Source organism: Moschus berezovskii, chromosome 20, assembly GCF_049115385.1.
Source record: "Moschus berezovskii isolate FMDL1 chromosome 20, NW_MosBer_1.0, whole genome shotgun sequence".
NCBI classification, from domain to species: domain Eukaryota; kingdom Metazoa; phylum Chordata; class Mammalia; order Artiodactyla; family Moschidae; genus Moschus; species Moschus berezovskii.
In genome coordinates this window covers 34,098,656-34,120,521 of record NC_142479.1, presented here as the reverse complement: position 1 = coordinate 34,120,521, position 21,866 = coordinate 34,098,656, and the positions used below count along the sequence as shown (strand labels likewise).

Below are 21,866 nucleotides of genomic sequence, written 5' to 3'. Positions count from 1 at the left end.
CTTTAAATAATGATTCTTACAAACTGTTTGTAACAGCTTGATTTCAGAAGCATAATTTCCAAAAAGCATTTCATAATAAAAATGCATAACTTGTTTCCAGTGATAAAAAGTGATTTGTTCTGCAGAATGAAAAAGAAAATAACAAGAAAATATTTTAAAAGTTTTCCATACTGAAGGAATCAACTAATCCATCTCTAAGAAATCTAACATGGTCTCTTAAGAGGATTAAAAGCAAAAAAATACAAATATATATATATATATAGAGAGAGAGAAACTAACACAGAGCCAGGCATGTAGCAACATTACATCCTTCTGTTTTTTCTGACTAAAAAATTTAAAGCAAGGAATATCGGAATGTTAACCAAATCTTTTGGTTCAAGGCACGAAATTTCTTTAGAAGTTTTTATATGTCAAGGCCTGCCAGAGTAAGACATTAGAACAGCATACTGTCTCCAGGTCCTGGAAGGACTCCTGCTGTAAGTAACTGATTTGGACTTATCTGGATTTAGTTGTTCTCATTAAACCTACATGCTTAACAAAATTCCCTCAACCCTCAATCAAAGGTCATGTTCCAAACAGCTGTCCCAGCCTGGAGAAGAATTTATTATTAATCTAATAGAGTTACATACAGAATGTACCCTTGCAGTGACAGCACAGATGACAGCAAGAGTTCTTTAAATGAACTGATGATGGCAGGTAAGATTTTCTATAATATATCAGAGCTTTTAAAGATTAAAATACATGCACCGTCACCACCCCAGCCTCTTGGCCTGTACAGGAAACCACCAAGGTGTGAGAGCATTCCTCATGCAATGCACACGTCAGGCCTCACAGATGCTGGGCAAGAATCACCAACGCTTGTTGCACGTGATGCCTTCGGTTAACCTGTCGCCTTTGGTTTCTTTTGTGCAGCAAACCATTCATCACTTTTATCTCCCGCAATTGCCTGTAGAAACAAAATTGGAATTATTTAGTCTCAATCCAGGAAATAAAACTTACAATCTACTGCGTACCTCACTGCCCACCATCAAGAAATTAATAATTAAAAGATGTTCATTCACTAGTCTTGTGTTTACTTTGACAGATACTGCTGTTGGGTATCAAGCAATTGCTTGTCAGTTCTCACTTTGCAGAGTAAAGGGCAGAGCCTGCAGCCTGGAAGTGTGGCTGACGGCTGGCTGGAAAGCAAGGCCAAGCACACCAGGCTGTGGGCTCTTTGGAACAGAAAGTGTTGGCACTCTTAGCATCTTGGTGGGCTCCAAAGAAAATCTTTATTTTTATTTGACTGTGCCACACAGCACGTGGGATCTTAGTTCCCCCACTGGAGATCGAACTCATGCTTCCCTGCAGTGGAAGCACGGAGTCTTAAGCACTGGACTACCAGGGAAACCCCTCTCTCAAGAAATCTTTAGTGCTCAGGAGACCCAGTCTAATCATGAGACCAAATGTGAAAAGTTATTCTGACATTTTAGTAATGAGCTTGGAACGGCTTCCTTTTCCCACACCTCCTTCCTATTTCACCAGTGTTGGTACTATTTCATTTGGGGCCGCTTAACTAAAAGAAGTTTTGTTAAGAAACAGTATGCTTTGGTTCCACCAGAGTCCTTTTATCGTATTAGTCCATGGGGTTGAGGTCTTAGAAGGGGACAGGGGAGTTGGCAGGAGCAGGGTTTACAGCAGAAGTCTCCTAAAAGGCCAGGTCCAATGTAACCAAGTGTATGCTAATTAGCTGTTTGGTAGGGAAATACATTCAAGGACTGAATCTCAGTTAGGCCTCCGTTTCCACGAGCGCTGTGTCTGCAGGTCTGGAGGGCTGACTACGGGCCTTGAGCATACTAGGATTCTGGTATTCCCGTGGGTCCTAGAACCGACCCCTGTGGATACTGAGTGACAACTGTACCTTTAAAAGTGCCAGTTTTCCTTATGGGGCAGGTATTATGCTGGGTTCAGGTGTGGCAGTAGAGATAAAGTCTGATGCTTTGAGAAGCACACGAAATAGTTGAAGATTCAGATATGGAACCAACTCTTTTGCAGGCGGATGTGTGTGCGTGTGTGTCCTGGTGTATAACAGGACCACAAAAACGTGATATCAGACCAACGGGAAAGGAGTAACTAACTGGTTGGAAAACTAGTGTAAGATCCTTCATCTATTTCAGCAGGAAGTCAAAAGATGTTGTCTGCAACTGAAAATGAAGAAACAGTGAAGCTGAGAGTGGCTGCCATGGGCAGGTGGACTCAGAGATGGCATCATTGCATTCATATAGAATCTTAGTACTATCTGATTTTTCATTTCAATGAAAATAAACACTCAGTCGCTAAGTCATGTCTGACTCTTTGCAACCCCACGGACTGCAGTCCACCAGGCTCCTCTGTCCATGGGATTCCTCCAGGCAAGAATACTGGAGTGGGTTGCCATGTCCTCTTCCAGGGGATCTTCCCAACTCAGGGATTGAACCTGCATTGGCAGGCAGATTCTTTACCACTGAGCCACCTGGGAAGCCCTTGATGAAAATAAAAGGTCTTATTTGTTTTGTGTGTTTCTGATTTTTAAATGCATTTTAAAAATACATTGGTAAAAATAAAATGTATTTAAAAATCAAAACTATGCCAAAGAAGACCAAAACCTTCCCACTTCCCAAAGACACAGACATTTCTGTCTTCTAGGAGCCACTGAAAGTAGGGAGAAACAACAAACTGGTGTGAAAAACCCAAGAAAGCTTCTGAGTTTTGAAGGATGAGCAGAGTAAGTGGGGAGGGGAAAAAGGAAAACAACCCTTGGGCGGAGGCATGGAGATCTATCTTGGTTAATATAAACAGTTCAGTGGGACTGAAAGGGGGTGAACTGGGGAGGAGAGGCAGCACACACTCTGGCCCGACATGTCACGTGCTCTGCCAGAGTTTTGAACTAATCTTGGAGGCAACAAAGGGCCATCAGAAGATTTAACAGTTTTCTTTTAACTGACTGGATTTATGCTTTAGAAAGCCTACTGCTGGCATCAGAGATTGCCTAGAAGCTGGGAGGAGGTTTGTGCAGTATTTGGAGGTGAAAATGAGAGCCCTTTCAAAAGAGAAGTAGACAGAGGATTTCCGAGGGAGAACTCTCAGCTCTTGGTGACTTGTTGCTAAGAGAATGTAGGGGTGGGGAGCAACAACATTCAGAAATGGCTCCGTGTGTAAATCTAAAAGTATTCTAAAATAAAAAGCATATTAGGGACTTCCCTGGTGGTCCAGTGGTTAAGAATCTGCCTTGCAATGCAGGGGACATGGGTTCAATCCCTGGCCAGGGAACCAAGATCCCACATGCACCGGGGCAACTAAGCCTGTGCACCACAACTCCTGAAGCCCACACACCACCAATTAGAGAGTCCATGCCCTGCACGACACAGCCAAAGAAATAAATACTTTAAAAAAAAAAAAAAAGCATAGTAAATGTTAAAAGAAAAACTGTCTCTGAGGATTCTAGCTTAAACAACTGTGATAACAGATATACAGTACTACCAGGGGAGGAAGCAGAGTACAGAAGAGGAAGAAAGAACTGCCTTTGAAACCTGAAAGACCTCTCTTTGGGCCCCTGCCCTGCTAACTTGTGGAATGTATAATATGGAGTGATTTATTCTTTTGAAACTCAGTTTCCTTATCTGAAAGGGGAATGCTATCCACCTTGCAAATTATGGTAAGTTACAGAATATAGGTAAGGCACTTAAGAACATGTCAATATAGGACATGCTTAATAAACAGGAACTTTTGTTTTCCTCTAATATTAACAAAGAATGGATCCAAAGTAAGACAAAGCAAGCTACAGGCATGTGGAGTGGTGATGTTCAGTGTGTCCAGGTTAAGAGGTTCTTTGGCTGTAACACTATGTGACACAAAGCACTAGGCATGAAAGGAAGAGCTGATAAACTGGACTGAGAGAAAGGTCTTCTCTTCAAAAGACTCTATGAAGAAAATAAATAGGCAAACCACTGAATGGGAAAAGTAGATAATCTTTACAGATTATCTAACAAATGACTTGAATCCAGAAGTCCAACACATCGATAAGAAAGCCTCAAATTTATTTAAATAGACCTTGAAAAATATGCAAATATTCAAATGAGAAAAAGGACATTCTAGGACAATAAAATAATGTAGGCAAAGACACACAGAGTGAAAATAAATTCATATTGAGAGGTTAGAGAATGGCTAAAATGTAAACTAGATCATTGGTGTGTCTACTGGTTAGTTTTTCATGAAACTCAATGAATCAGGTAAGTTATTCATATTGATATAGTCCGATCATATTAAAGTCAATTAAAAAATACACAGGGCAGTACAGAAACTAACAAAATACATGGGACAAACTAATATATAAAACTATTTTTAGATGGCCAGAGAAAGTTTCATAAAAACTAGATTTTAGGTGACATTAAGGATACATTGTTGATTTTTTTTGGCCACGCTGTGTGGCATGGGGGATCTTAGCTTCTGGACCCAGGATCAAACCCATGCATCCTGAATCAGAAGCATGGAGTCTTAACCACTGGACCACCAGGTAGTCCCACATTGTTGAATTTTTAAGTGTGATGATGTCGCTGTGGTATACAAGAAAATTCCTTAACTTTTACTTTTTAAATTATCTTAAAATGTGTAAAACACTTAAGTATTTAGGGTTGAAACGACATGGCATCTGAAATTTGCCTTAAAATTCTCCAACAAACATCTCCACTGCCAAAAAAAAAAGTGGGGTGGAAAGGAATGATGAAAAATTATGGCAGAGTTGATGGGTGATAATCACATAGGGATTTGTTGTTCTCTTCTGTGTATATTTGGAATTTTTAATCATAGCATCACCAACTCAATGGACACAAATCTGAGCAAATTCCAGGAGATGGTGGAGGACAGAGGAGCCTGGAGTGCCACAGTCCACACAGTCTCGAAGAGTCGGACACAACTTAGTGACTGAACAATAATTAAAAATAAAATTATGGCAAGAGATGGACAAAAAGACAACACACAAATGTTGGTGAGGATTTAGAACAGCTGGAACTTTTCTATACATACATGACCGGTAGTTTAAAATATTCAATCGCTTTGGACAACTGTTTGGCAGCTTCTTTGAAAGTAAAAGCAATTCCCCTCTCAGGTATTTACGCAAGAGAAATGAAACATACGTCCACCAAAAGAGTTACATGAGACTATTCATAGCAGTCTTCCTTATAATAGATAAAAATCTGCAGAAAAATTCCAATGTCCACCACTGGAAGAATGGATAAGCAGATTACTACATTCACAAAACTGAATACCACTCAGCAAAAGGGAAAAAAAGAGAACTCTGGAATGTGAAATTACATGGAGGAATCTCAAAACTGTTACTGAAAGAAGCCATTTCATTTATAAGAAGTCCAAGGATAGACAAAGCCAGTGTGACAGAAATCAGAGCAGTAGTTGAAGCTGGAGGAGGAGCTGGAAGTTGAAAACGGACATAAGGGAACTTTCTATAAAGATGAAAATGCTCTATATTTTGAGTAGTGAATATGAGTTTATGAAAGTGTCAAAATTTAACAACATGAACACCAAATTTCCGTACACTTAAATTCAATGTATATTTTACCTCAGTAACAACAATCAAAAATGCCTGTTTAGAGCTTAGCGGGGAGTGGGAACTAGAAATTAGGAAGTTTAGAACAGATGATGGCTGAAGCTCAGAGCAGAGATAACCAGAGGAGCAGGTAACTTCTCAGAGAAAAGAAAGAACGTACGAGGAGAGGAAAAGACAGCCAGAGTGGGACCGTGGGCAGCATCGCTTCAGGACCAGTCACAGGAAAAGGTGCCCGTGGCCGAGGGGAAGCCGCCAGACAGACAGGAAGACGGCGGACTCTCCAGCATCAAGGGGGAAGAGAGACGAGGAGGTCGGTCAGTGATGAAAGAGCAATCTGCCAACTGAGAGGTTGCCGGAGAGTCTATTTTTCCTTCATGGTAATATTTAGAAACACTAAAACTTCTGTACATTTCTGGCTTTGATGAACCTCAACCGAGTGTCTGTTATTATGTCAGCAGTTTGCCAAGCACTATAAACCACACAACAATCCTGGGAGGCAGACAACCTTATTTCCTCACGTTTCTGTATAAGAAAACTGCAGTTTAGAGACTTGAAGTAAGTCAAGGTCAGTCACATAGCTACTAAGTGACGAAACCAGGACTGGGGGATTCATGCCTTCCAGCAGCAGCAACGTATTCACTGAGCAGCGACTACCTACAAGGTATGAGCGGGAAGCTGGGGTACGACACTGCACAGCGGCTTTGCAGGCTGCTGGAAGATCATGTCTGATGAGGATGAAAAGCAGTCACTGGATTTGGCAAGAGGGAGGTCACTGATGACGTCAACGCAAGCGTTTCACCGTGTGGTAGGAGCCAGTGCGGGAGACAGTGAAATGTGAATGGAAGGTAAGAAGTAGAGATGGTGCAGAAGAAATTAACACATTGTGAATCAACTATACTTCAATAAAAAAATAAAGAACTATGAGATCATAGCACTATGAGATCATAGCATTCATGGCCAAAGAAATCTGTGACTGTCTCCTCCATTTTGCAGGCAGGAAATCTGGGTTCAGAGATGCTGGGAATCTGTGCTGAGATCCCCAGGTCACACAGCTTCATCTGGAGTGGCAGCCCTCACTCCCCTCCTCAGGAGCCTCTTCACTATGAGGCACAATCTGATGTACTTCCTCCTTTTTTCTTCTCATATTCTGAAAGCAAAATACCCCTTTGCCTCAGAAAACAACTACAATGAAGCTTCTTCTGCTGTCCCTCACTCCACCCTTCTCACCACCTGCAAACAACTAGTTTCTGTGTTTCTCACTAAAAAGGGATGACTTACTCCATCAATCACCATCCCGACAAAATTAGACAGTAAACACACACACACACACACACACACACACAAAGAACTAGAAATGGCATGCAGGGAGATTTTTAGAAGGAACCTGGAGAATGGATAATGGGGTGAATACAGAGTTTTTCAAGATATTGGAGTTAGTTTGTACGCTGGTGAGAATAATTTGCCAGGAAGGAAGAGGACGATGCTGCAGAATGGATAAGATATGACCAAGGGGCTAAGATAGTGAGAACGGATGGCGGTCGGGCACTTCCAGTCTCTGAGCAGAACAGTGATGTATTTAGCAGCAGCGGTTTCCTCAAGGCAGCCTGAAGGGAGAGAAGGCATAGATGCTGCACCCCGCCAAGAGTCACATAAGTGGTCATGAAGCTGACACAAGTCTCTGGCTCAAGTCGCCCCAACAGCAAAAGGACAGGGTTCTGAAAGTAAGAACTGGCCCTTCTCCATACACATTATCCCTTTTGGCCAAAGGGGACAGGAATTTAGAAATGAGACTCACGTCATCCAATAATTTGTTTCCCTCTGGATCCACCTTTGAGAGTTCTCGAAATGCTTCATCCCCCACAAAGCAAATTTCATGTCCATCCTACACCAAGAGAGAAAAGAAATTTGGCAGAGAGACACCTCAGAAGAAAACCCTGGGAAGGCCTGTCCTCTTCCTGGGTGATACTTACAGGGTCAGCCAAAATGATCACTTGCACGGTCGCCTTCCCTGGAGTGTCCAGACTCACCAGGGGAGTCAGAATCTTCTGGTTCTCCCTTTTCATCAAGTCTTCTAAGTCTGACAACTTGAGGAAGACAAAAAGGCACAGTGAGCAAGGGATGCCACATCACACTGGGGCCGCGGTCCCCAGCAGCCCTGGAGGACTCTCGGATCTACCAGAGAGAACCTTGGCACCACTTGTTTGATTTCTATTATCTCAGCTGCTCTTGAGACAACTGCTGAACTTCATACCAAAGCCATAACCAGCATGAACCTGAAGCAGGGAGGGCCAGGGTTCCTAGCTCTTGGAAGTTGCTAGTCACAGAGTTTCAACAGAAGACCTGGTACCAAACATTACCTCTTTCTGAGGGCAAGAGAAGGCAATGCGTCCAAAACCAGTTGCATGATCAACTTTCCCCGGGATGGCCTGCAGCTCCAGCTTACACTGAAAAGACATAAGAAAATGGGTTTATTTTTCAGAACAGGTCAAGTGATTAAAAATAAAAAATTCAAACCAGGATAAAGGAATAAAGTAAATTCTAAGTCTCCCTCCTACTGTCACCCCAGTGGCAACCAATCAGCAGTTTCCTGTGTATCCTAGATACACAGCATAGACATATATCATTTTTTTTTACATACAAATGGTAACATAATTGATATATTATTCTTTCCCTTGTTTTTCTCCAATTAACATTACCATCTCAGCACATAAGACTCATTTTTTTGATGGCTGCTTTAGTAGTCCATTCTATGCATGAACCATAAAACACTCAACTACTGAAGCCATAGAGCATTTCAGTTCAGTTCAGTTCAGTCGCTCAGTCGTGTCCGACTCTCCGCGACCCCATGAATCACAGCACGCCAGGCCTCCCTGTCCATCACCAACTCCCGGAGTACACTCAAACTCATGTCCACAGAGTCGGTGATGCCATCCAGCCATCTCATTCTCTGTCGTCCCCTTCTCCTCCCGCCCCCAACCTTTCCCAGCATCAGAGTCTTTTCCAGTGAGTCAACTCGTCTCATGAGGTGGCCAAAGTATTGGAGTTTCAGCTTTAGCATCAGTCCCTCCAATGAACATCCAGGATTGATCTCATTTAGAATGGACTGGTTGGATCTCCTTGCAGTATAAGGGACTCTCAAGAGTCTTCTCCAACACCACAGTTCAAAAGCATCGATTCTTCGGCGATCAGCCTTCTTCACAGTCCAACTCTCACATCCATACATGACCACGGGAAAAACCATTGCCTTGACTAGACGGACCTTGGTCGGCAAAGTAATGTCTCTGCTTTTTAATATACTATCAAGGTTGGTCATAACTTTCCTTCCAAGGAGCAAGCGTCTTTTAATTTCATGGCTGCAATCAGCATCTGCAGTGATTTTGGAGCCCAAAAAAACAAAGTCTGACACTGTTTCCACTGTTTTTCCATCTATTTCCCATGAAGTGATGGGACCAGATGCCATGATCTTTGTTTTCTGAATGTTGAGCTTCAAGCCAACCTTTTCACTCTCCTCTTTCACTTTCATCAAGAGGCTTTTGAGTTCCTCTTCACTTTCTGCCATAAGGGTAGTGTCATCTGCATATCTGAGGTTATTGATATTTCTCCCAGCAATCTTGATTCCAGCTTGTGCTTCTTCCAGCCCAGCGTTCCTCATGATGTACTCTGCATATAAGTTAAATAAGCAAGGTGACAATATACAACCTTGACGTACACCTTTTCCTATTTGGAACCAGTCTGTTGTTCCATGACCGGTTCTAACTGTTGCTTCCTGACCTGCATACAGGTTTCTCAAGATAGAGCATTTAGGCTATTTCTTTTCTTTTTTTTTTTTTGTTTACACTGGGCCACTTGCAGGCTTTAGTTCCCCTACCAGAAACTGAACCCAGGCCCTTAGCAGTGAAAGCGTGGAGTCCTCACTAGTGGACCAAGAGGGAATTCCCTAGGTTATATCTTGCTATTACAAATAATGCTGCAGCAGGTAAACTTGTACACACTCCTTTGTGCGCATGTAGGATGAGTGCATCTAGGAAATAAATTCTTAGTAGACGTGCTGGGTCAAAGTGCAAGGACTAAATCATGCTCAAATGATATTTTCTTTTTAAAAAAGAGGAAAATAGATTATCATCATTGCATTAAGTCTTGCCTACATCTCCTCTGACTCAGCAAATCCACTCCTGAAAGGATGTATCTCCAAATATAAATAAAGGTAATATCTGGGTGGTAAGTTTCCCGGCAGTTTTTATTTCCTCCTGTTCTAAATAATGAATTACTATGAAGAAACTATGAGAATAACCGTCATGTTAACCTCATTTATAAGTCAAACCTAAAGTAACAGATTATTTCTTTCCAAGATTGCTCACCTGGTTATCAGCATAGCCCAGCAAAGCCCTCTGTTCCTTCTCATCTTTTTCATAAATTTTCATTCCCAGTAGATTAGACCAGTAGTTCAAGGACTTCTGAAGATCAGACACTGCTAGAGTTACTTTTAATACCGGATCTGCAAGGTAACAAAACAGCAGGAATAGACAGGGCACTGCAAAGGAATGGAACCGAAGGACCCAAACAGGCTCAGGTGTATACAAGAATTTAGTTTATGATATCAGAGAAGGCAATGGCAAGGCACTCCAGTACTCTTGCCTAGAAAATCCCATGGATGGAGGAGCCTGGTAGGCTGCAGTCCGTGGGGTCGCTAAGAGTCGGACACGACTGAGCAACTTCAGTTTCACTTTTCACTTTCACACACTAGAGAAGGAAATGGTAACCCACTCCAGTGTTCTTGCCTGGAGAGTCCCGGGGACAGGGGAGCCTGGTGGGCTTCCGTCTATGGGGTCACACAGAGTCAGACACGCCTGAAGTGCCTTAGCAGGAGCAGCAGTTTATGATAAGAAAGGGATTTTAGGCCAGTATGAAAGGGCACATTGTTAAATAAAAGGCATTAAGGTAACTGGCTTCTTACAGTGGGAAGAAGCGACACCTTTAAACTAGATAGCAAAATACATTCCTGATGGGTGAAAGGGTTAAGCTGAAAGAATGAAACCATGAAAATACTCGAAACAGGTGATTATTTAAACAATTCTGGGATGGAGAAAGATCTTTTTTATTAATCTGACATCAAAGATAGAAAAAGCACCAAGAAGAAAATGTGCTAGGCTAATCACACAAACTGGAAAACTTGTACACAACAACCGAAACAAGAATTACAATCAAAGACTGAACTACAAAGTAGGAAATGTCTTCTTTAACAACAAAAATGAGCAAGAAGTCCTTAATATTTAAGTCACATTTCAACATCAATAGGAAAAAGATGCCCATCCTAGAAAAATAAGCAAGAGGAATGAAGCAGCAATCCACAAAAGGAGGAACATGCAAAAGCACATTTAACCTCACAAAGTTAGAATTCAAATAAAACATTTTGTTATCTAATCGGCAAATGATTTTAAAAAGTTCACAGAGTTAACTACTACAGTGCAATGCGAAAAACCATAATGGCAGAGTGTAAATTAGTAATATTTCCGGGCAACAATTTTGACAGAACGTGTCTAAAATATGTCCCCTGCTTTTGAAAGAACAATCCCATTTTCGGAAATTAAGGAAATAACTGTGGATGTGTGAAGGGCTTTCATCAAAGACACTCATCACAGAGTTGCTCATGACAAGGAGACACCAGGGACAAAATGAATTTCTAACAAACAACTGTTTCTCTTCCTATGATGTCACACAATGGAATCCCATATGTATCCGATTATGTATTTAGTTCTTTGGATTAAAAAGTTGGAAGGATATACTCTAAAATATTAACAGTGGTTATGTTTTCTTTCTGCCTGTTTGTCTAGGGAGAAAAAAAATCTATATTTTTATATAAAAATGAATAAAAGTTATATTAAAACGCTTAATATTACTGGAAACTTCTATTTTGTAAAGTGACTTTTGGAAGAGCTGTTCCAAGTCTGTATCTGACTATGGCAAACTCAATGTAGTTTTCTTCAATTTTCACTGCCTTAGTCCTGTTTGCTAGACTAGCAATACCATGACTAAAGCAAGATGTCTGTCACAGGAACCTCTCCCTGGCAGATTAAGTTTTCCCCATTCATTGAGAAATCAACAAATTCCAACTGACTCACACCCTGAAGGGATGCAGGGACAGGAATAGTTGCAGAGGGTGTGACTACACAGGAGTGATTCATTCAAAGGATGGACACTACCTAGGCTGAGAGATCTGTCTATACTACCAACCAGAAATTAAGGCTCCCAAGGTGTTATCATCGCAAAGAACAAAAACATCTCAGGCCTCTGGGGCCCAGCATTATTTTACACACTGAAGTATCATGAAGACTATGGAAAAAGTGTACAGCAAAATTCATGGCAGGAGTTAGGTATCAAAGTGAAGTATTTCAAGTACCAATCACCTAACAATAAAAATAGTCATGGAAATCCCTTACATCACCTGGGAAGTTCCAAAATACCATCTCTCAGTAAGTCCCACAGCACCAGTCTAACCTCCCATACTGGAATCATTGCTCTTTTTCTGAGCTCTGGATGAAAAGCATGTAACATTAATCACAACCATCAGACTCAGTATGAGGGGCATCTGGGAGCTGAGGCAGACCAGCGAAGGGGAAGAGAAGGTCTCCACTTAGGGGTGCTGACGGGGTGAATGGCTGGCACAAATGCCCCTGCTATTCACCAGCAATTTTTTTCTTTTCCTTTTCTTGCTTTTAGTTTTCTTGGCAAAGCAGGTAGCAAAATTTTCAGCAATCCATGTAGGATGCATGAGGACACCTCTGCGGTACGTGAAACGTAGCGCAGTTTCTCGCCTGCTCACTGCGGGGTCAGCGTGGTGGGCTCCTCATCTCACTCACCCAGAACCAGCACTGTGGTCTGGGAAACTCCTCAGCCCGGGGAGACGACTCTAAGGATAAATCTGCATCTGCTGCCTGCCTGTGACTGGTTCAGGAGCAGCATATGTGAATCAACTCTGACCAGGAAGTTTGCTAGAAGATTCTAGGAAAGTTTTGCTGTGCTTTTAAAGAAGAGCCACAGGAAGTCACTTTCTCTTTCTCCTACCAGATGAGAGTGTGCAGGCGGGTAGCCCCAAATGCTACTGGCAGTCCCCCTACCACCGTGAGGGGGAGAAGCGGACCCCTCAGGACAAGAGGATGGAGACAGAATCTGGATTTCTGATGCCAATGCTGAGCTGCTGGATCAACAGACCCTCAAGTCTTTCTGACCGAGACAACACCTGCTCTATGAACTACAACATTTTTTTAAACCATTCAACCTAGAGGTGGGTTTTCTGATATTTGCAGCTGAAAGTATCCTACATTGACACGTTACCAGTAGAACCGAACCACTCCAGAACACCGATAGGGATGCACTGAAGTTCTGACAAGAGCATATAATTTCTTAGGGGACAAGTAACAACACTGGCTTGGGAAAGACGAGTCATGTCAACACGGAGACTCCACAGGAGATGGAAGTCAAGTTCCCTCTCTCCTCCCACCAGATGCCTTTAGACAGAGGGCTTTTGTCAGTCCAGATATAATTACCTGACTGAGGTGGACTGCAGTCCTGCAAATAAAACTTATATCCTCCAGGGGCTTTGGTTTCAAACACACCGTTTCCCATTTCACTGAGTGGCCACTTCAGCTTCCTAGCGTTGCTGACAGCTTGGCTGGAAGCCACCGTGATACCCTATGACAAACGACAGAACATAATAATCCAAGAGCATAATCACAACAGATCTTCTTTAGAAGACAATGAAGTAAAACCCCACTGCCTTTATGTCAAACACCTAAGATTTGAGCGGCATTCAAAACTTTCTGCTACTAATTTTGAAGTCAGTCTTGGATATTTTTCTCCCACAAAGATTCCAAACTTTGTGGATGGTAGGCCAGAAATTCAAATGCCAGAGAAATTAGATCCATTAAATAACAAAAATCGGGCTTCCCTTGTGGCTCAGCTGGTAAAGAATCCACCTGCAATATGGGAGACCTGGGTTCGATCCCTGGGTTGGGAAGATATTCTGGAGACGGGAAAGGCTACCCACTCCAGCATCCTGGCCTGGAGAATTCCATGGACTGAATTCCACAGGGTCGCAAAGAGTCAGACATGACTAAGCAACTTTCACTTTCACTAACAGAGAAAATCCTCCCTCATTTTCAAGATGTGGTCAGAGAAATCTTGATCTTACCCTTGGCTTGCCAGCTACCTAATTAAACTTTTTTGTTTTTATTTTTACTTTTAAAACCAAAAAATATAAACCAACTATCAAGGCATCCTTTATTTAAGTGTAATGAAAATATCTAAGAATGTACACTATACCTTCCAATATATCTGGCCTCGTTTCTAGCTTGGATGGTAGATCAGCCTCTGCCTTCAGTCTTGTTAATCCATCAGCCTCTCTGCAACTGGAGTAAACGTTCTGAAACCCATCCTACTGTCTACCCTCAAGACGGCAATCCCATGTTGTCATTCTTCCGCTTAAAACCCTTGATGGCTCTTCATTTTACCCTGGGATGGCTTACAATGGCCTAAAAGGGCTAAGATGATCTGACCCAGGTCATTTTTTATTTTTGGCCATGTTGGTTCTTTGTTGCCATGAGAGTTTTTCTCTAGCTGTGGCGAGCAGGGGCTCCTCTCTAGATGTGGTGTGAGGACTCCTCATTGCGGTGGCTTCTCTTGTTGCAAAGCACGAGCTCTAGGGTATGCGGGTGTCAGCAGCTGCAGAACGTGGGTTTGGTAGTTGCAGCTCCCAGGCTCTAGGGTGCAAGCTCAACATCTGTGGCACACGGGCTTAGCTGCTCCAAGGCACGTGGGATCTTCCTGGGCCAGGGATCGAAAATGCATCTTCTGTACAGCCAGGCGGACTCTTTACCACTGAGTCACCGGGGGCGTCTAGACCCTGACCCAGGCATTTCTGAGCCCATCTCCTCCCCTGTCCCCGTCTCCACTGTCCTCTCCGCATTTTCTCCAACATGCCAGGCGCTGTTTGAGGGCTTTTGCACTGGCCGTTTTCTAGCTGAAACGCTCTTCCCTGAGATACTCACACAGCTAACTCTTATCCCCTTCGAGCCTTTGTTCAAATATCACCTTCTCACGGAAAGCTACTCTCAACACCCTACTTGAAACTGGTCATTTGCACCTACCCCCAAGCTCCTTTTCTCTCCTCCGTTCTTTGCCCATTGCAATGATCATAGTTAAAATGATATTAGACTATTTATTTATTCATTCATTCATTCAAGTTTATTATTTATCGTCTGTCAGGCTCTGGGCCCCTCTCCTTGGTTCATGGCACCAAGTTGGTTTTCCCCTTTTTTCTCAGCCTGATTTAAATTTGGAGCATAAGGAATAGAGAGATGAGAAGAAACACAGAGCCCCTCATATACACTGAAGCGCCAAATCCTATGACTGCTGTCTCTGACATCTCAAATCCATCCAGTCTCCCTCCCACTGCTGTCACTGCATAACCTTTGGGCTGGCTGCCTCACTTTCAGTCTTGCGCCCTGCCAACCCAACCTCCCTGCTCTAGCCAGGGATACTTGGATACTGCAAATTCTGTGTTATGCTCCTGCTTAAAAATGGCTCCACTCTGCTTTTAGAAGGACATCTAAATGTCCTGATATGATGCAGCCCCAGAGGACTCCTCCAGCCTCAACTCTGCCCTCTCTCTTCTCCACACACTAAGCTCCAGCCAGATTGTGCAACTCAGTTCTCTGGGCGCCAGGCTCCCCTCACCGCCAGGCCTGTGCACGTGTGCAGGACAGGCATCTCACCTTCCTGTCCAGTCTCCCTCACCTGGCTTGGGTGTCTCCTCCAGGAAGCCTTCCCTGAACTCTCACCCATCAGAGAACAGACTGGAGATTCCTCCTGTGTGTTCCCACATCCCCCTGTTCCTACCCCAATCTGACACTTGTCACACTGTATTCCTGTTGTCTCTTTACTTGTTTCCCCCATCACACGGGGAGCTCCTTAGGTCAGGGAACATACTCCACTCTCTACTGTATCCCCAGGATCTAACAAGGGATATGCCATAGAGCAAGTCACAAGAAATATCTTTTAGATGAATTAATTAGTCAGTGGCATGGAGAGTGAGAAAAAGAAATAGAAATATTTTATGTTAAGTCTGAGCCATCCTTTCCATTTACAAAACACTTTTGCAGATATCGGACCCTCGTATGAACTTCCATCTAGTTACCTTTATTTCAATGTGTCAATGAGTTAATTAATGAGTTAACAGGAATAATGAGAGCAAATGACCAAAATAACACAAGGTAGATTTCCTGGACAGATTCTGAGGAAGAACAAATTACTCCACTCCTGCTGTGTATTTGGGCCCAGTGACACTGTTCAGTTCAGTTCACTCGCTCAGCTGTATCCGACTCTTTGCGATCGCATGAATCACAGCACGCCAGGCCTCCCTGTCCATCACCAACTCCCGGACTTCACTCAAACTCATGTCCATCGAGTTGGTGATGCCATCCAGCCAGCTCATCCTCTGTCGTCCCCTTCTCCTCTTGCCCCCAATCCCTCCCAGCATCAGACTCTTTTCCAGTGAGTCAACTCTTCACATGAGGTGGCCAAAGTACTGGAGTTTCAGCTTTAGCAGAAGTCCTTCCAATGAACACCCAGGAATGATCTCCTTTAGAATGGACTGGCTGGATCTCCTTGCAGTCCAAGGGGCTCTCAAGAGTCTTCTCCAGCACCACAGTTCAAAAGCATCAATTCTCAGTGACACTGTATCTCGTAGTAACTGATCAGCAAGTGGTAGATACAGATAGGGACAGACTAAAGGGACAAACTAGGTGATTAAACAGTGAATCCCACTAGGGGACTGTAAGGAGAAAAAAATATGGGAGTCCCCTGTAAGCTGATGATTACTCAAGGAAGCAGGTGAGCTTAACCACAAAACCAGACAGGGCTTGCTTAGTAACAAAACTATGCAACAGAAGTGTGGGACACGCCCTCAAAGAATTAAACAACGGTGGCACGAGACCCACGTCCTGACCAGCGCACTCAGTCAGTTAATGATCCCTAGGACAAAATCTCTGCATACAAAAAAAACCCCAGTAATTTGTGGACCTAGCTTGACCACATAGGGATAAGAAAACTCCGCTGCCCAACCGGAAGGAGGAGCTGATGATGGAAGCATGATGTCTACACAAAAGAGACAAAGAAGTTCTCTCCTTCCACACTTTTCCTTTGATTATAAAACTGTAGCCCACTAAGTTCCTGGGACGTGGCATCTCTAGCCTGCCCACTTGTAAGCCTCACAAGCATCCTGTTCTAATAAATCGCTTCTTATCTACCACTTTAGCTGGAGCTGAACTCTTTTCTGTGCTAAGTCATAAAAGACTACGGCACCAGAGCTCTTCAGAGCTCCCCGAATGACGCCCAGTGGTTTCAATACTGTTACTCTAATAGATGCACAATAACTTGAGCTCTTGAATGAATGAACACAGCGTATGCAATGCCACTTTTTTATCCTTAAAACCTTGTCAGATTTTTCTGTGGCTGGGATTGACTGCAATCGCCTGAACCAATCACAACTGTCCACTAGAGAGAAAACACTTCTCTGGATGGTGCTGGGAATCTGATGAACCAATGACTCTGGCCCCTCCACCTCTCACAGTTCAGCCATTCCCCAAGGGGAGTCCTCTCTCCTTCAAAGCTGTCTCTACATTTCGAACTTGATTTCTAAATGCTGGGAGAACACATTTCATCCTGAAGCCAGCCTGGAGACAAGATGCCCAAGCAGGTTTTTTGGTTTTGTTCTTTTTTAATTTTTTTTAAATATTCAATACATTTTTATTATCATTATTTTTTAAATTGGAATATAACTGCTTCACCACATTGTGTTAAGTTTCTGCTGTACAACATGAATCAGCTTACTGTATACATAGATCCCCTCCCTGGTGAGCCTCCCTCCCACACCCCACCCCAGTTTAGTTCTTTTTTAAATAGAAACCATGAAACTGATTACTAAACCATGCCCAAAGTTATCAATTCAGTTAGTAATCATTATCTACAGGTGTCTCAGTGACCTCTCAAATATAAAGCCAAAACCCAGCTAGAACAAAATAGTACTTACCAGGAAGTCATTGCCAAGCTGGTAGCTGCCGATGCCATAATTGTAAGTCAGTTCTGTGACAAAGTGATCACCCTCAGGTCCATACCCCACCATTGTTTTACTCCACTTCCCATCATAAGGCCTAGAAAAGTGAAAAGAAAAAAAATACAAACCAACCCAATGATCACAGACAAAAATCTGCTTCAGGCCGCCCTCAGAGAGTTACTGGAATGAGAAGTGGGCAGTCCCCTCTGGTCCTCCAAGTACCCGTAAGGACATGATGGCCTTAGCCGGTGCTAAGAGCAGCCGTGGACAGTGCTCAGGAGCCCTGTCAACGAAGGCTCCCAGGACCACCTGTGTGGCACTTACTTGAGGGAAAGATTTGTTTACCTTTCCTTGAAAGCAGGGAGCTGCATCCTATAGGGACAGTTTTCCCACCTGACCTTATGTTTTGCATATTTGTCAGCAGGCATGCAACTCCCATCAGGCCTTGGAATTTCAGGCCATGACTACTAAGCTTAACTAAGAGATACTCGATAAGACATTGCTTCATCCACAGAATACATTTCTTTGTGACCCTGAAGCTGCCTCCCTAATTTCTTATTTCTGTTTTTTATTGCCTCCTTAATTTCCTCTGCTGCCTTCTACGTGCTTTGAGAAACTGCGTTCTATTCTCCGGGTATTCAGAGCTTAAGGAGATGTTAAGAAACAAAGTGTCATACCCATTACAGGCAGCTTTGCAGCCGTCCTCAAATTCCTCATGCCGAAGAATCTGGTAAGGGAATTAGAATAAATGGCAACGTTTTCCTTGTACTGCACACAGCATATTTAGCACAAACTCAAATGTCAAAACACAGACATTATCATCTGCAGTCTTTTACACTTAAGATGAACGGAAGATGGTGAGCTGGATATCCTTCTCAGGCTGGAAGATGAAGTAAGAGAGCATGGCTTGATACTGCGCTTCCCTGGTGGCTCAGTGGTAAAGAATCTGCCTGCAGTGCAGGAGATATAGTTTTGATCCCTGATGCAGAAAGATCCCACATGTTGCTGAGCAATTAAGCCCTTGGGCCCCAACTACTGAGCCTGTGCTCTAGAGCCCGGGAACTGCAACTACTGAGGCCACGTGTTGCCACTACTGAAGTCCATGCACCCTACAGCCTGTGCTCTGCGACACGAGGAGCCACGATGCTGCAACTAGAGTAGTCCCCACTCGCTACAACTAGGGAAAAGCCCACACAGCAATAAAGACACAGCATGGCCAAAAAAAAAAAAGAATAGCTTCATAGCAAGGGTCAGGCAACCAAGCAAAGTTGTGACATCTACATACACCAGGAAGTGGTAATGTGTAGTTAAAAAAAAAGCGTGGCCTTCACTTAATTGTGGGGGACAGAGTAAAGGGACAAAGTAGTTGATTCAATAGTGAATCCCACTAGGGGACTGCAGGTAGAAAAAAATATGGGAGACCCCTGTAAATGATTACTCAAGAAAGCGGGTTTGCTTAACCACAAAACCAGGCAGGCTTGCTTAGTAACAAAACCATGCCACAGAAGCAGGAGATATGCCCCCAAACAATAAAACAATGGTGGCACGAGATCCACATTCTGCCCAGTAAGCTCAGTAAGTTAAAGATCCCTAGGACTTGCTCTCTGCACACATAAGAAATAATAATTTGTGGACCTAGCTTGACCACGTAGAGACAAGAAAACCCCCTTGCCCAATCTGGAGGAGGAGCTGATGATGGAAGCATGATGTCCACTCAAGAAACACAAAGAAGTTCTTCTCTCCCTCCCCACTTTTCCTTTGATTATAAAACTGTAGCCCACTGAGTTCTTGGGGCATGGTATCCCTTGTCCGCCTGCTTGTAAACTTCACAAGCATCCTATTCTAATAAACTGCTTCTTATCTATCACTTTGCCTCTGGTTGAATTTTTCCTGCATGGAGACATATAGGACTAGAGTATCGGAAGCTCATTGGAGCACCCCGAAATGACATCAAACGGTTTCAGTTGCGTAACTCTGAAAATGACATATTAGGATCTGAGTCTAGTATCTTATGAAAATAGATAATTTATTAAAGCATTTGACACAGAACCTACTACACAGTATGCTCTCAATGTGCCAGTTTCCATTTTCCTTTTTGAGCCCCACAGCTACTGACTGCTCCAGTTCAAGTTCTCATCACATCTCTCACAGACTATTAGAAATCATCCTTATTGATCTTTCCTTAAAACCACCATAAAATTAAGCTACTAAAGCACAGCTCTGATCACATCACTGCCCTGTTCCGAAATGTAAGAGAGCTCCCCATTTACTATGACATAAAATCCAAATTCCTTAGCATATTATTCAAGATACTATAAGAAGCAGTTCCAACCTATTTGTCCTGGTATCCCATCTCCTCAACTTCAACTAAGTAATCTAAGCTAAAGGCATGTAAAACTAGTGATGCTTCCCAAACATACCTTACAAGTGCATTAGCTGTTCAGACTGCTAATCTAGGTCTGTGGAAATCCTATCTTTAGGGGTCAACTCAAGTACAAGGTCTCTATGAATTATTTCCTGAGGACCCAGGTCAGAGTTAAATCTCTCCTCTTGTACTTTTATAATAATGATAGCTAACACTTCATAATACAAACCACATGTCAAATACTACAGATATAATAACGTTTAATCTTTACAACCACCCTTTAATCAATGAGGAAACACTTTAAGGGAGTGTTTTATGGTTTTCTATCACCACATTTTAACTTCCAATACCATCTGCAATGTACAAATACAATTCCCACCAAACCAGGATCTTAACTGAGGACAGATAACAGGGTCATTTTCATCTTTGTCACCAAAGCCCAAAACAGAACCATGAAATAGGTGATATTCTTTAAATCACTGATGAACTTAGGTAATTCCTTTTGTACTCTGCAGTGTCTCAACATTAAGTCTTACTCTTGCACAGTGTAAACAATGTTGCCTGCAATTCCATTTCAACAAGGATCAAAGAATCAGCTAATGCAGTCATTCGCCAACAGCACACCCTGAGGGGAATTCAGGATGGAAAAATAACAAGAAGCTTTCTCTGCTTTTGGATACTGGTCCTAGACATTTAAGATGCATTTCTAAGGAAGAATTTCAAGGTACTCAGAACCCATCTTCCCACGCACAGAAAAACACTAAAACCATTAACTTGAGCTGTCTATTTCTGTGCTTAGCAGTAATCTTTTGATGTTCCTACATGGTTTTGGGTTCTTCCCCATCTTCAAGCAAAAAACTCATATACCTTCTAGCTCTTCCCTTGCCTCTTCAGACCAGTTCCTCAGAGCTATCGAGAGGCTGTCTTCCACACTAGAGTCCTTAGGAAGGTCCCCAAATAAAAATTAACTAAAAAAATCTCAGGTTGTTAATTTTTCTTTCAGTTGACAACATCCAAAGTCCCTGCGTAGCAGGAACCTTCCAACAGCTTCCACCTGTGCTTGCCACCCAGGTGATCTCTGCAGAATCACAGCTGGGGAGATGCCAATTCCAGGTGCTGGAAAGGAGAATGGGTTCTGATTTCACACTTCTGAGACGAGCTGGAGCGTTCACCTAGACAGACTGAGTGATCCATTCAAACCAACCCCAGGAGAAGTAGAGCTCTGAATTATGCTGGTATCTAAAACCAAAAGGCTCCAAATCAGAAAAGTCACTGTTTACTGGAAGAGTATTACGTAACCTTTTATTTACTATCTTCCCCACAGACTGGAAACTTCGCAAAGACAGGAATAAACATTCGTGAAAGAACTTAAACTGAAAGGACCTGTGTGCGCGCACAGTCGGCAACTAGTGTGAGCCCCCTTTCAAAGTCCATCTAACCCAAGCTGCAATTAGTGATGCTTCCTGAACCTGAAAACCACAGAGTTAATGGGAAGTCCTGGGGCTAAGGTCCGACACCCGGGTTCGCAGTGAAATTCACAGCGCACCCCTTTCTCTTCCCTCGGCCAGGTGGGGTTCAGTCACTCGCGCCCCCCTCGCGCTCCAGCCCCTCTCCGCCCCGCGTGCACCTTCATCCCCAGGACATCGCGATAGAAACACGCCGTCTCGAAGCGGTTTCCCACTTTGAACACGAAGTGCAGAGCTCTGCGATTCGCCATGACCACCTACACTACCTCCGGTCACGCGTACAGCGGCTCACAAACCACAGCGGACGCCGGCGCGTTCGTGACGTCACTGGCCGCCGTCGGCGCGCTT

At 43.2% G+C, this 21,866-nt stretch overlaps 1 protein-coding gene across 1 annotated transcript; it reads right to left on the bottom strand.

Moving 5' to 3' along the window:
• Positions 1–582: 582 nt before the first annotated feature.
• GLOD4 (glyoxalase domain containing 4) lies at positions 583–21,831 on the bottom strand. The gene is made up of 9 exons (XM_055402920.2): positions 21,680–21,831; positions 18,365–18,414; positions 17,664–17,784; positions 13,123–13,267; positions 9,937–10,073; positions 7,936–8,022; positions 7,549–7,662; positions 7,374–7,460; positions 583–946 (listed from the first exon to the last, which is right to left on the bottom strand). The coding sequence occupies exons 1-9, from the start codon at positions 21,767–21,769 to the stop codon at positions 881–883; spliced, it is 897 nt and encodes a 298-aa protein (XP_055258895.1). The 5' UTR covers positions 21,770–21,831; the 3' UTR covers positions 583–880.
• Between the last annotated feature and the right edge of the window lie 35 nt (positions 21,832–21,866).